General features: G+C 37.8%; 1 protein-coding gene across 2 annotated transcripts in view; it reads left to right on the top strand.

Moving 5' to 3' along the window:
• The window catches only part of TMTC2 (transmembrane O-mannosyltransferase targeting cadherins 2), a 233,267-nt gene that overhangs the window by 151,967 nt on the left and 68,617 nt on the right, over window positions 1-12,683 (top strand). For both annotated transcript variants that reach the window (XM_063308986.1, XM_063308987.1), the window contains exon 4: window positions 1,762-1,876. In XM_063308986.1, the coding sequence (XP_063165056.1) occupies window positions 1,762-1,876 (115 nt within the window). The remainder of the gene's footprint in view (window positions 1-1,761; window positions 1,877-12,683) is intronic.

The raw sequence follows: 12,683 nt of genomic DNA, 5'->3' as shown, positions 1-12,683 counted from the left end.
ATCCAGTGTGACAGGTCAGGCAAGCCTGAAGCCTTGCTAATGTCCAGTGGGCCGGGCCTTCTCTTCTCTTCTCTTCTCTTCTCTTCTCTTCTCTTCTCTTCTCTTCTCTTCTCTTCTCTTCTCTTCTCTGAATAGCAAAGCTGTATCAAGAATTGCTTTTCTAATACTTGTACTTTTCAGACATGTCTTGCTACAGGCCTTGAGAACTTCTCATTCACCATGACAGACCAAATGCTTCTTTTGGCAGTGTGATTGTAAGATCTTTGGATTCTATCCAGCTTAAGTAATTCTGCTAGTTAAAGTTAATTTTATTATTATAATATACCTCTCAGTGCAGGATGTCTTATGAGATAATTCATTTAATATGTTAAGAACAAGAAGCATAAGACTCTAAGTAAGTTTTCCCCATGAATACTTGTTAATCATCTTCATTGGTAAGTTTTTTTGTCATATATATTTTCTAGATTTTTTCTCTCTCTCAGGTTATGAAAGGGAATTGGAGGGAAACAGCCTGATATTAGACTTATCAAAAGACAGGTGGAAAACAAGGCCACTGCCAAAAAAGACATAAAAATGTGAATTTTGATTTCACTATAAATAGGACTTGCATTTAATACACAACAGTCAGTGGAATTATTTTGTAATGGCTTATTAGCTTTTCTGCAGTAAACTACTTATGAGAAATTCCTGGATTCTTGTGTGTCTGTTTGATTAGTTTCAGTCCAGCCTGCTGGGAAGACTCCTGGCACATTCTTTGATTCATATGATGGGCCAGGTTATAGTCCATTGAAGAACTGATACATTAGAAAAATAGTTTTTTGGAAACCGTGTGTACCTTCTGGACTTGCATATAACATTGAAAACTACCTATGTCTTGTTTGAGATAAAATATGTGAAAGAAAAGAAATGAGGGGGGGGGTTATTTTGGTCAAATTAAGGATTTCCCTATTGTTGCCGTTTTTTTCCTTCCATTATGATTAGGACCTTTATTTACATAGATTTAAAGAAGACCCAACTCCCAACAACTCTCTGTATTTTACATTATAAAAAAAAGTAGAGCTATAAAAGAACAAAGAGATGTGTGTCCAGAAAAAAGAATCATACGGTACAAAACAAAAATATTTTTGCTTTCTATTGTGAAAATTGGTGGTATAAATTTCTCTGCAAATTTAGATCCACACATGGCATTTTCTCCAACCCATAATATAACAGCCCAGCAACAGCACTATACATAGTGTACAGATGACTATTGCATATTTTATTACCAACTTAACTCTGCCTGCAGAATTATTTTCTCCCACTAGAAGACTGTCAAGTAAAAACCATTACTTATATAAATAAATAAAAAGCAATGTACCTAGGCCATGAAACTGGCCCTAATGATATGTATTAACATGGGTGTTTCTTGTTCTGCATTATCAGCGCCCAATACGTCACATATGGAAAAGTAGCAGCCTTACAGTTGCTTTGTGCAACTCCTACATTTTCATGTAGGAATTTCAAGGAATTGGTGATCCTAACAAAATATATTTTTGTCAATATATGGCTTTTGAGATGAAATCAATGGCTGTTGTTCAATATTAATATTGTTATTACTAGTAGATGAAACAGTATAATCTAATGAAAATGGGGTGGGGTCAGATCTTCAAACTGAGGCAGGGAAAGAGTTCTGTAGGTTTTCTTTCCATTTCATATTTGGATACTACATTGTATATAATTGGATTGTAACTCCTTCTAAATACTATTTTGTCCTCTTGGCAGCATGGGGTAACCTTGGAAATGTTTTGAAGAGCCAGAGCAAGATTTCTGAAGCTGAAAGCGCCTATAGAAATGCCTTGTATTACCGTAGCAACATGGCTGATATGCTTTATAATTTGTAAGTATATGTGGCTTTCTTTTGTACATTTTCTTCTGTGAATGAAATCATTTATTAAGATTCGGGAAATGCAAATTACGTTTAGCTATTTTTTACCTCTGTCTTTCATCTCTCCTCTTGCCTTTGGTTACCTTTCATTAATCTTACTTCAGATTCCAACATAGACAGACTTCCTTCTGTTCTCTACATTTATCAGGTCATCAGATATTTTGACTCTACTCTGCAGTGTGAAATAGCTATTAATTTCCCAGAAGATCTAGTGGGGTGTTGTATCTCTGAATAGCCCTTTAGATTCATCCCAGCACCTTGCCGCATATCCAGCTGACTAGAACTTACCAGCAAGCCCCAAGGCACTAAAGCAGTTGAGATTGCTATTTTATCAACTTCAATTGGTGAATCAATGGCAGCTTTTCTTTCTAACAAGGATTTGAAAATCAGTTTCCATGCTGTGGTAGTCTATTTAGATAGCTGCATTGTGAGGTACTTAGAAGTTGGCTTGAAAGTTACAGCTAATGCTGATTTTCTGTAGACAAAATGCAGAAATAAAGCGACATTCTTTTTGGTTCACTTGAAAATGGTTGCAAACACAACTTAAATTATGGCTTGAGAAATATTTCTTTTCCCTTAGTAACATCTACTCTAGGTTACTCTTTGTAACATACTTGGCAAATTGATTGGGAGCAGCCAGAATAATTACTTGCCCACCTCATTTTGTCCACACAGAATAGGCTATTGGAGAGAAAAAGAGATGAAATATTCAGTGGCATGCTTTTAACAATTGTTTCATTTTTGCTGAAACACTGATCAGATCCATCCCAACTTAAATGCCAAAGATTAGGACAGATGTAAAGAGGTAACCTAAGCAAACACTTGTCCTGTTACTTTGGATTCTTTTCTTGAATTTTAGAAGCTTTGGGACTCTGAGGAAATAGATAGGATGTTCTAGGTCCTGATGCTATCTGTGGGGTGGAATCATACCTTTGTTGTATCAAGGTTGCTTTGGATGGCTACATAGGTGGGAAAAATTGGATCTGGGAGGTATTTAACTATTTCTTCTGAGAAGAAGTTCAGACCTTGAAGGAGAAAGTTGTACAGCCCTTCCCAAATAGGCCTTCCCTCGACCTAAACTTATTGGAAAATTTCTGCCTGCTTCCAATCTTCTTTTTCTGGGGAAGGTTGTGGAAAGAGTGTTGGGGCATTAGTTGCAGAGAATTGTAGATAAAATGGTTTATACTTATATTTTTACTTTAGACCAATTATTGAGTAATATTGATCAATTTTTATCATTTCCTATATTAAAGGAGAAATATTTTTTTCTTTTGCTACTCACTGGCAATATTTACAATAACAACATCTATTGACATCTCAATTTGGAGCAATTTCAGCTTCAGTAACACCTAAATTATTAAAGTGATTACCAAATGAGATTAAAATAACATAATTATTTTTTATAAATGCTTGTTGCCAATAAATCAATTCAATATGCAAATTGTAAAGACTGAATGGAATAAAGAACTGGAGAGTACCATTTTATTTAATCAACAGGACACTGTTTTTATGTCTGTACCAAAATGTTTAAATAGATCTTACACTATAGCTTATTCAGTAAAAAAATAATAGTTATAATCCATCATATTTGTTCAGAAAAGAAATGAATAATTCATCATACTGTTGGAGATTCAGTGAGAATTGCATATTTTTGCAATATTTCAAGCACTTATTTTTGCAATGCCATAGAATTATGATAGTCTAGGAAGTCATACATATATTTATTTGACTTTGGGATAGGTTTTAATATTTTTGTTAGCTAGCTTCTTTTGATTTACATACCTACCACATGAAATTTGACAGCTGGACAATGGAAATGGATTTTCTGTGCCATTCTTATGCTGAAAGACTTGTTATTCAGCGCTGGAATGATAAATTTACAATTCAAGTTACTTAATGGACTGAAGGACTGATGTTACTTGCAACATCTGAACAAGGTGCTTATAGATGTAGACTTTGTATAGACAATTATCATCAAATGCAGGTAGTCCTTGCTTAACTACCGCAATTGGGACCAGAATTTAGGTTGCTAAGCAATGCAGTCATTAAGCAAGACATCATGTGACTGCTTTGCTTAGCGATGGCAATCCCAGCAGTTCCCCTTGCCATTTATTTTACTGGTCATTAGCCAAACACCCACCCCAATCCAAGCCATTCCAGGCTTGGTCCTTCCCAGCCCCAAGCCTCAGTAAGGTAAGTGACTGCCTTAAACCCCACCCACGCACCCAGCCACCTCCCCTACCATCTTTGCTCTTTTGGCTGCCCTGCACCCTGCCTTGCAAGCAGCCCCAGAACCATGCGGGTCTGTGGCTGCTTGCCACGCCCAGGAAGCTGAAGCAATGCCAGCAAGCATCCCTTCACCCAGCTGCCTTCTATCCGCAGCCCCATGTGGCCCCCAGCCCACCCCAGCAAGCCAGCCAGCAAGCATTCCTTCACTCTCCAGCAAGCATCCATTCACCCAGCTGCCTTCTCTCCCAGTTTCCCGCACCAGCCTTCCACCTTTTGCATCCAGCACCTCACTGCCTTTGCTCTCTCCTTTTCAGACCCAGCTTCTTCTACACATGGCTAAAGCTGCACCCTCTTTGCCCGCTTTGCCCTCTTTGGAAAGGTTTGCGAAGAGAACACAGCAACTGTAGCCACTTCGGAAATGGGGAAGGGAAGGCTTGAGAAGAGAGAGCTGCTTTAGCTGGTCCCCTCCCCATTTCCAAAGCTTGAGAAGAACGAAGGCTTGCTGTCACTTGTTGCGGCGTCCTGGGCATGGCAAGTAGCCTCAGAGCCACATGGTTCTGGGGCTGCTTGGCACCCCACAAGGCAGGGTGCAGAGTGGCCAAAAGGGCAGAGATGGGGGGGGAGATAGGCGGGTAGGGGCAGTTGAAGCACCCTTGTGGTCATAAGTGTGGGTGGACTCCCAAACACCCAGATTTTGATCACATGAGTGCAGGGGTGCTGCAACGGTCATAATTTTGGGCACAGATCAGCACTGTCATAATTTTGAACAGTCGCTAAATGAATGGTCATTAAGCGAGGAGTACCTGCATGGTCATCCCTTTATTAAAATGTTTGTGTAAAACTCTACATGCACACACACACACACACAGAGAATAGCATTTTATTTATTTATTATAGATGCCCAGAGACTTTAAGCTGTTGTGTGAACTTTATGTCTACACACAGAGATTGCTATATTCCTACCTAATTAATCTTTGTTTCAAATTTCATACAACCAGAAAACTGTGGTTATTAGATTCACAACAAGCAAACTGTAACTCAGTATTTTACAACAGTCATACAGCAAACATCAGTTTATGTTTTGAATGAAATCAGAAACTATATTTAATTAGATTGTCTGCTTTGCAGGCCATGGAAATCATCTTCCTGCAGATACAAAAGGTTGTGCTAATAAGACAAGATACAATCATCCAAGCATGACTTCAGTAGGAGAGATTATATTTGCGACTATCTGAACAGCAGTTTCGGGCACTGCAGTTGCATTCATGTACATGAGGGAAGAGAATTAAAGACCTTGACAGTATCTTCTTGCAAACTAATTAGCAGCACCATCAAAGTTGATTGTATTTATTTATTTCTCAAATTTACACTACTGCCCATCTCCCCTCAAAGAGGGACTCTGAGCAGTTAGCTACAGTGACTGTTGTGCATATATGTGTACTTAGATTGTGCATATGAATATCTATTTATGTCTTTGGAAAACACACACTCATATATGTGTATCCACAGATAGATAGTTAGATAGATAGATAGATAGATAGATAGATAGATAGATAGATAGATAGATAGATTCCCTTAAATATTTCCCTTTTGTAGTATATAAATAAAACTGAGGAAGTCTACAGGTAGTCCTTGACTTAACAACCACAATAGGGGCTGGAAAATTCATCATTAAGCAGTGTGGTTGTTAAGTGAGGCATCACATGACTGCACCCAATTTTACGACATTTTTGGCAGCTATCATTAAGTGAATCACGTAGCCATTAAGCAAACCATGCAGTCATTAAGTGAATCATGCAGTTCCCCATTGATTTTGTGGCTGCAAAGTTTGGAAATGGCTATCACGTGACCCTGGGATGCTGCAACCATCATAAATACATGCCGGTTGCTAAGCACCCAAATTTTAATCATGTGAAACACAGGGACACTGCAACAGTCATAAGTGCGAGGACTGATCGTAAGTCACTTTTTTCAGTGCCATTGTAACTTCGAACAGTCGCTAAATGAATGGTCGTAAGTCAAGGAATACTTGTACTCTTTTTACTTTGGATGCATCAGAAAAGGTATAGGATATGAAAGATAAATATGGAATTTTACATTCTGAAGATGTTACTCTTCCATTTCTCCCCCATCCCTCCTGTATTTTGCTGATTGAGAATATATACCATAGTTTATGGGCATCACAATATTCCAATAAAGTTTACAAAACAATATTAAACAATGATCTAATTATTTACTACAATTTAATATTCATTCTTGCATCTGCTTTTCATTTTGCATCTATACAGATTTTAAATAGCTGGTGAAACAGCTGTATAAATACTTGTATTCTGTAAAAGAAGGGAAATATACAATTAAATTGCTGCACTGGCTGCCAATATTAAAGCTGCTAATAAAAGCGAAACATTCGTTCTGAGGTCTACTGATGAAGAGAACAGAATATTAAAAAGAAGTAAACATAATATAAAACAATGCATTATTCTGAATGTTTCAAAAGCAAAACTTAATTGTTTTAATATGAGAAAGCAATTCATCTGACATTCATAGTAATAGAGCCTTTCAAAGAGAAGCGGGTTTTTAAAGTGAATATTATCAAAGAATAATTCTATATATGTCTTATGGAACAAATGAAAAATAATTCAGTATTCGTGCTTTCTTCAGTATCCTAATTCTGATATGATACTGTATCTGAAATAAGCTACCACTGCTTTATAACAGTCTGTGCAATTATTATGGATAAAAAAGTTAACCACAGTACAAGTTTTAAATTTCCATCCCTGATTAAGAGCATATTAATTAGTTAACATAATTAGTTAACAAACCAATCTCTTCCAAGAGTAGTACAGCAGCCTTTGCACAACAGAATTCTGAACTATGCAGAGTATCATCCATGGCCCGGTCCTATTGTGAAACACACTGCACTACTTGTCACAGCTAACAGACTGGACGTTTCAGTCGAGTACCCTGCACTATTGCCAGAATCTACCTGCCCCACATCACCCATATTAGTAGAAGGTCCACATAAGCTGTTGTTGAAAACCTCAAGCTGCTGCCTGGATCAGGAGCTGATCTCTAGATGCTCTAGAGCTAAACTGTAGTGCTGAAAATTGGAGTACCTCTGCCATACATTTATTTTTATAGCTACTGCCACTGGCACATTGTCAGTTGAGCTAGGAAATATGATTGATAGCTCAGATTATCATCAGAGTAAAGTAGCTGAATTTAAGAACTATCAGCTAAGTAATGACTTATGCTGGGCCAGGCATTCCATGACTGGCAGCATTCATTTAGGACAGTAGCTGATATAGGCAGCAGCTTATCGCATAGAAGTCTGAGCCACATATGGAAAAGCCCTTTTTACAACTCTTCCCAAGGTTCAGCCAACCTAGTTTTGTGAAGTTAATGAGATTTTGATCTAGGCTTAGTGAAGTTTCACAGTTTTGGCTAGATTTCTCTGGGGGGATTACAGTTCAGCAAAGCAAAATGCATTGTGACTACTGGTAGATCATGTATCTGCCCCCAGGAACAAAATGGGTCTGGCTTATACCTGAATATTTGGGGTGTTTCTAGAACAAAGTTTAATCTACAAAGTTTAATCTACAAAGTTTAATTAAATTGCCTGCTGGAATTTGTGCATTTTAGAATATGAGATTAGAATTTAAGTATATAGTTTGAGGATTCTGAAATATCTAAGGAAGTTTATGTAATACAACCTTTTGTAAATTTTGTAAGCTGCCTGGAATACCATGAGTAGTGCGGCCTTATAAATCTGTTTTTTATTTTATTTTATTTTATTTTATTTTATTTTATTTTATTTTATTTTATTTTATTTTATTTTATTTTATTTTATTTTATTTTATTTTATTTTATTTTATTTTATTTTATTTTATTTATATATATATATATATATAAAATCTGTGTCTCTGTATAGATACAGATGCTGTTTTCCCTGTCAGTTGAGTGTACAAAATGTTACCCACATGCACAATGACCAGAGTTCAACCTGTTTATCAATTTGATATTTTACAGAAATGACTGCAAAACAGTGAATCTTTTCTTTCTTTTTGTGCAAAGTAATTCTTGCAGACCTGTATAACTCATCTTTTTTTTTTCAAAAATTACAATGGTCAGTTTGCTGCCACTATTATTCCCTTTTCTGTCTTTCATCCAGCCAAAGTTTTCTGCCTTTATTACTGACTTTAGATTTCACTGGGTCTTAACCCTGAACTATTCTAATGACTTATCACTAGAGAAGAGAGCAGTTCTAATTTTCTCTATTATTATTTAGGTTGCTATGATTAACTGATTGGCTGCTGCTAACTGAAATATACTGAACTGTGACTGAAAGGGAAGCACTAGCATTCAGTGCAGAGAGAATATGGGCTCTCAGAAGACAAATTGTTCCTTGAACTATGACTAGGCCCTGAAACTGATCCTATAGCTCATTTCTGCAGTGCATCATCAAATGAGCAATATGGTAGAAAGTTGTCCATTCCCTGTTGCTGCTGAAAGTATGTTAGTCTTAAAGATTGGGATATACAGTGGTGCTTAAAAGTTTAACTTTTAAAATTCAATATTTCTGCATAAATATGACCTAAAATGTCTTCTGTTCTCCACGTAAGTCCTAAAATTAGATAAAGAGAACCCAGTTAAACAAATGAGTCAAAAGCATTATACTTGTTCATTTATTTATGAGGAAAATAATCCAAAGCTGTATATTTGTGTGTAGCAAAAGTATATGAACCTTTGCTTTCAGTCACTGGTATGCCCCCCTTGGGCTGCAGTATCTGCAACTAAAGGTTTCCAATAACTGTTGATCAGTAATGCACATCAGTGTGGAGGAATTTTAGTCCATTCCTCTTTACAGAACAGCTTCAGCTCAGGGATGTTGGTGAGCTTCCTTTCATTAACTGTCTGCTTCATGTCCTTCCACAACATTTCTATAGGATTAAGGCCAGGACCTTGACTTGGCCATTCCAAAACATTAACGTTTTTCTACTTTAACATTCTTTGGTCATACAACTTGTGTGTTTGGGGTTGTTGTCTTGCTTCATGTCCCACTTGCTCTTGAGCTTCAGTTCACAGACAGATACCCTTACATTTTCCTGTAGAATTTGCTGACACAATTCAGAATTCATAGTTGCATCAATGATGGCAAGCTGTCCTGGTCCAGAGGCAGCAAAGGCCTGAACCATGATACTACGACCACCGATATTCAAAGATGGAATAAAGTTCTTATGCTGGAATGCAGTGTTTGCCTTTCGCCAAACAAAATGCTTTTCATTCAAACCAAAAAGTTCTATTTTGGTCTCATCCATCCACAGAACATTCTTCCAGTAGCCTTCTGGCTTACCCACGTGGTCTTTCACAAACTGCAGATGGGCAACCATGTTTTTTTTTTTTGGAGAATACTGACTTTTCCTTGCAACCCTGCCATGCCCACCATGTTACTTGGTGTTCTGCTGATGGTGGTCTCATAAACACTGATATTTACCAATGCAAGCAAGGCCTTTACTTCCTTAGACATTACCTGGGATTCTTTTGAGACCTCCTGGAGTATTACATGCCTTGTTTTTGATGTGATCTTGGTTAGTCCATCACTCCTGGGGAGGCTAACAATGGTACTGAATTGCCTCCATTTGTATACGATCTGCCTGACAGTGGACTGGCGGATTCCAAACTCTTTGGAAATCATTTTGTAACTTTTTCCAGTCTGATGAGCATCAACAACTGTTTTTCGGCAGTCCTCTGAAATCTCCTTTGTTTATGCCATGACACACTTCCACCTACCATTGTTGTGAAGATCAGAGTTTGGTAGTGAATACAGAGAATTCTGTTCCTGGCAGGACATCCCATATTCACACATGATTATTATCCCATTGATTGAAATACCTGACTCTAATGTCCTCTTCAAATAAATTGATAATCCCAGAGGTTCACATACTTTTTCCATGCACAAATACGTAGATTTGGATCATTTTCCTCCATAAATAAATGAACAAATATGTTTTTTTCTCATTGGGTTCTGTTTATCTAGTTTTAGGACTTGTGTGGAGAACAGATCACGTTTTAGGTCGTAGTTATGCAGAAAATACAAAAGATTCCACAAACTTTTAAGCACCATTGTATGTTATATAATTGTGGATCAAAACCCCATCCAGAACTAAAGATGTTAAATTACCAAATACCGAGAAGCCCCCCCCCCCACAGCCACTCCATCTTACCAGGGTTCAGCTGAAGCCTGTTGCTCCCCATCCAGGCCCCCACAGCCCCCAGGCACTGAGAAAGGGCATTGACCGCATCACTTACTTCACCCGAGATGGAGATATATATCTGAGTATCATCAGCATACTAATGGTACCTCATCCCGTGGTGACGGATGACCTCACCCAGCAGTTTCATGTAGATGTTAAATAGTAGAGGGGAGAGAACCGAACCCTGTGGCACCCCGCAAAGCAGGGGTCGAGACTCGGATCTCTCATCTCCTATCACCACCGACTGGGAACGGCCCTGGAGGAAGGAGGTGAACCAGCGCAGAACCACGCCGCCCACCCCCAACTCCCTGAGTCGTCCCAGAAGAATACCATGGTTGATGGTATTGAAAGCCGCTGAGAGATCAAGGAGAGAAGGATGGATGCACTCCCTCCATCCAGCTCCCACCAGAGATCATCCATAAGCGTGACCAATGCAGTCTCTGTCCCATATCCCAGCCTGAAACCTGACTGAAAGGGGTCTAGATAATCCGTTTCATCCAGAATCCTCTGAAGTTGTAACACCACCACTTTCTCAACCACCTTCCCCAAAAAGGGGAGAGACTGGGCAAAAGTTGTCCAGGACAGTAGGGTCCAGCAATGGCTTTTTGAGGAGGGGGTGTACCAGTGCCTCTTTAAAGGCAACTGGAACCACTCCCTCCCTCAAAGATGCATTAACCATTGCCTGGACCCAACCACATGTCACCTCCCAGGCTGCTTTCACAAGCCAGGAAGGGCATGGGTCTAGATGACACGTGGTGGCGTTTACAATCCGGAGGATCCTGTCCACTTCCTCAGGCCCAACAGGATCAAACTGTTCCCAGATAACCGGGTAAGTACATTCCCTCAGCATCTCCCCAGACTCTGCCCCACGCTTGGAGTCCAACTTGGATCGAATCTGAGTGATTTTACCCTGCAGATGCTCAGCAAATTCCACAGCCCTGTAGGTGGGAGACAGAGTCCCCCCTACCTAATAACGATCACGTAATTTTAAACAGGGCCATTGGGCAGCATTCTGCGGATGCAATAAAAGCGGAGAAATATTGATGTTTCGCCGCTCTTACCACCACAAGGTAGGCCTTAATAGCAGCTCTAGCTTGTGTTCGGCCAGATTCAGTCTTTGTCTTTAACCGAAATGTTGAAAAGAAACAACATACCATTTTATTGGGAGAAATTAGATGGGGTAAGCTTTACCTTTCAGGAAAGGAGGTTTAAGTTGAATTTAATGCACAAGGTTAAAGAATTTCTAGAAAAATACAAAAAGGATTTAGACCATATTAAGACAAATATCAAAGAAACTAGCAGAGAAGAGTCATCCACAACTTCTAAAGAATACGAAGAATTACTGGTGTGATGGGTATTAGTTATATTACTTGGAATGGGGCAAATAGTCTTTCACCATCTTAAAAATTTGAATAATGATGTTATTTGCCTTCAAGAAACACATATTTAAAAAAAGGATGTAAAGTATTTACTTAATAGAAAATTGGGTAATGAATTTGTAACAGCAAACAATAAGAAAATAAATGGTATAGTAGTATATGTTAAATCTTATTTAAAACCACGTTTGCTATTTTCTGATGAGCAAGGGAGATTTTTAGGAATTGAAATTGAAGTTCAAGATATGAAAATAATTGTAGTGGGAGTATATGTACCCCATAAAGACACAAAGGTTTTTTATGAGAATTTAATGGAAGAATTATTAAAATATTCTTATACCAGCTGGATATTAATGGGTGACTGGAATGGGGTTATGATACCGGCATTAGACAGAAAATCAGACAAACAAATTAAAGATAAACAGGGAAAATTACCATTTTTTTTTCAAATTAATGGAAAATTTAGCTTTGATAGATGCATGGAGACATAAAAACGGTTTAATGAAAGACTATACTTTTTTTCTGATAGATTCAAATCCTTTTCTAGAATCGATATGGTATGGGTATCTAAAAACTTAGCAAATAGAATAATAAAAGCTGAAATTTTACCAAAAACATTTTCAGACCATAACTCAGTGAAAATTATACTCATGAGGATTTCTAAAGGTACAAAATGGAGATTGAATGAGAGTATTTTAAAAAAAGGAGTAATAGAGGAGTGTAAAAAGAAATTAAAAGAATTTTTTGATATAAATTTGAACAATGAAGTGGATATTAGAACTGTTTAGGATGCTAGTAAGGCTGTAATGAGGGGACATTTTATATCTTTGAACCATAAAATAAAGGAACAATATCGACAAAATGTTCAATTAATAATGAATCAGATTAAAATAAAGGAAA

The sequence above is a fragment of the Candoia aspera genome, chromosome 7 (assembly GCF_035149785.1).
Source record: "Candoia aspera isolate rCanAsp1 chromosome 7, rCanAsp1.hap2, whole genome shotgun sequence".
Classification (NCBI taxonomy): Eukaryota; Metazoa; Chordata; class Lepidosauria; order Squamata; family Boidae; genus Candoia; species Candoia aspera.
This window is presented reverse-complemented; position numbering and strand designations above follow the sequence as displayed.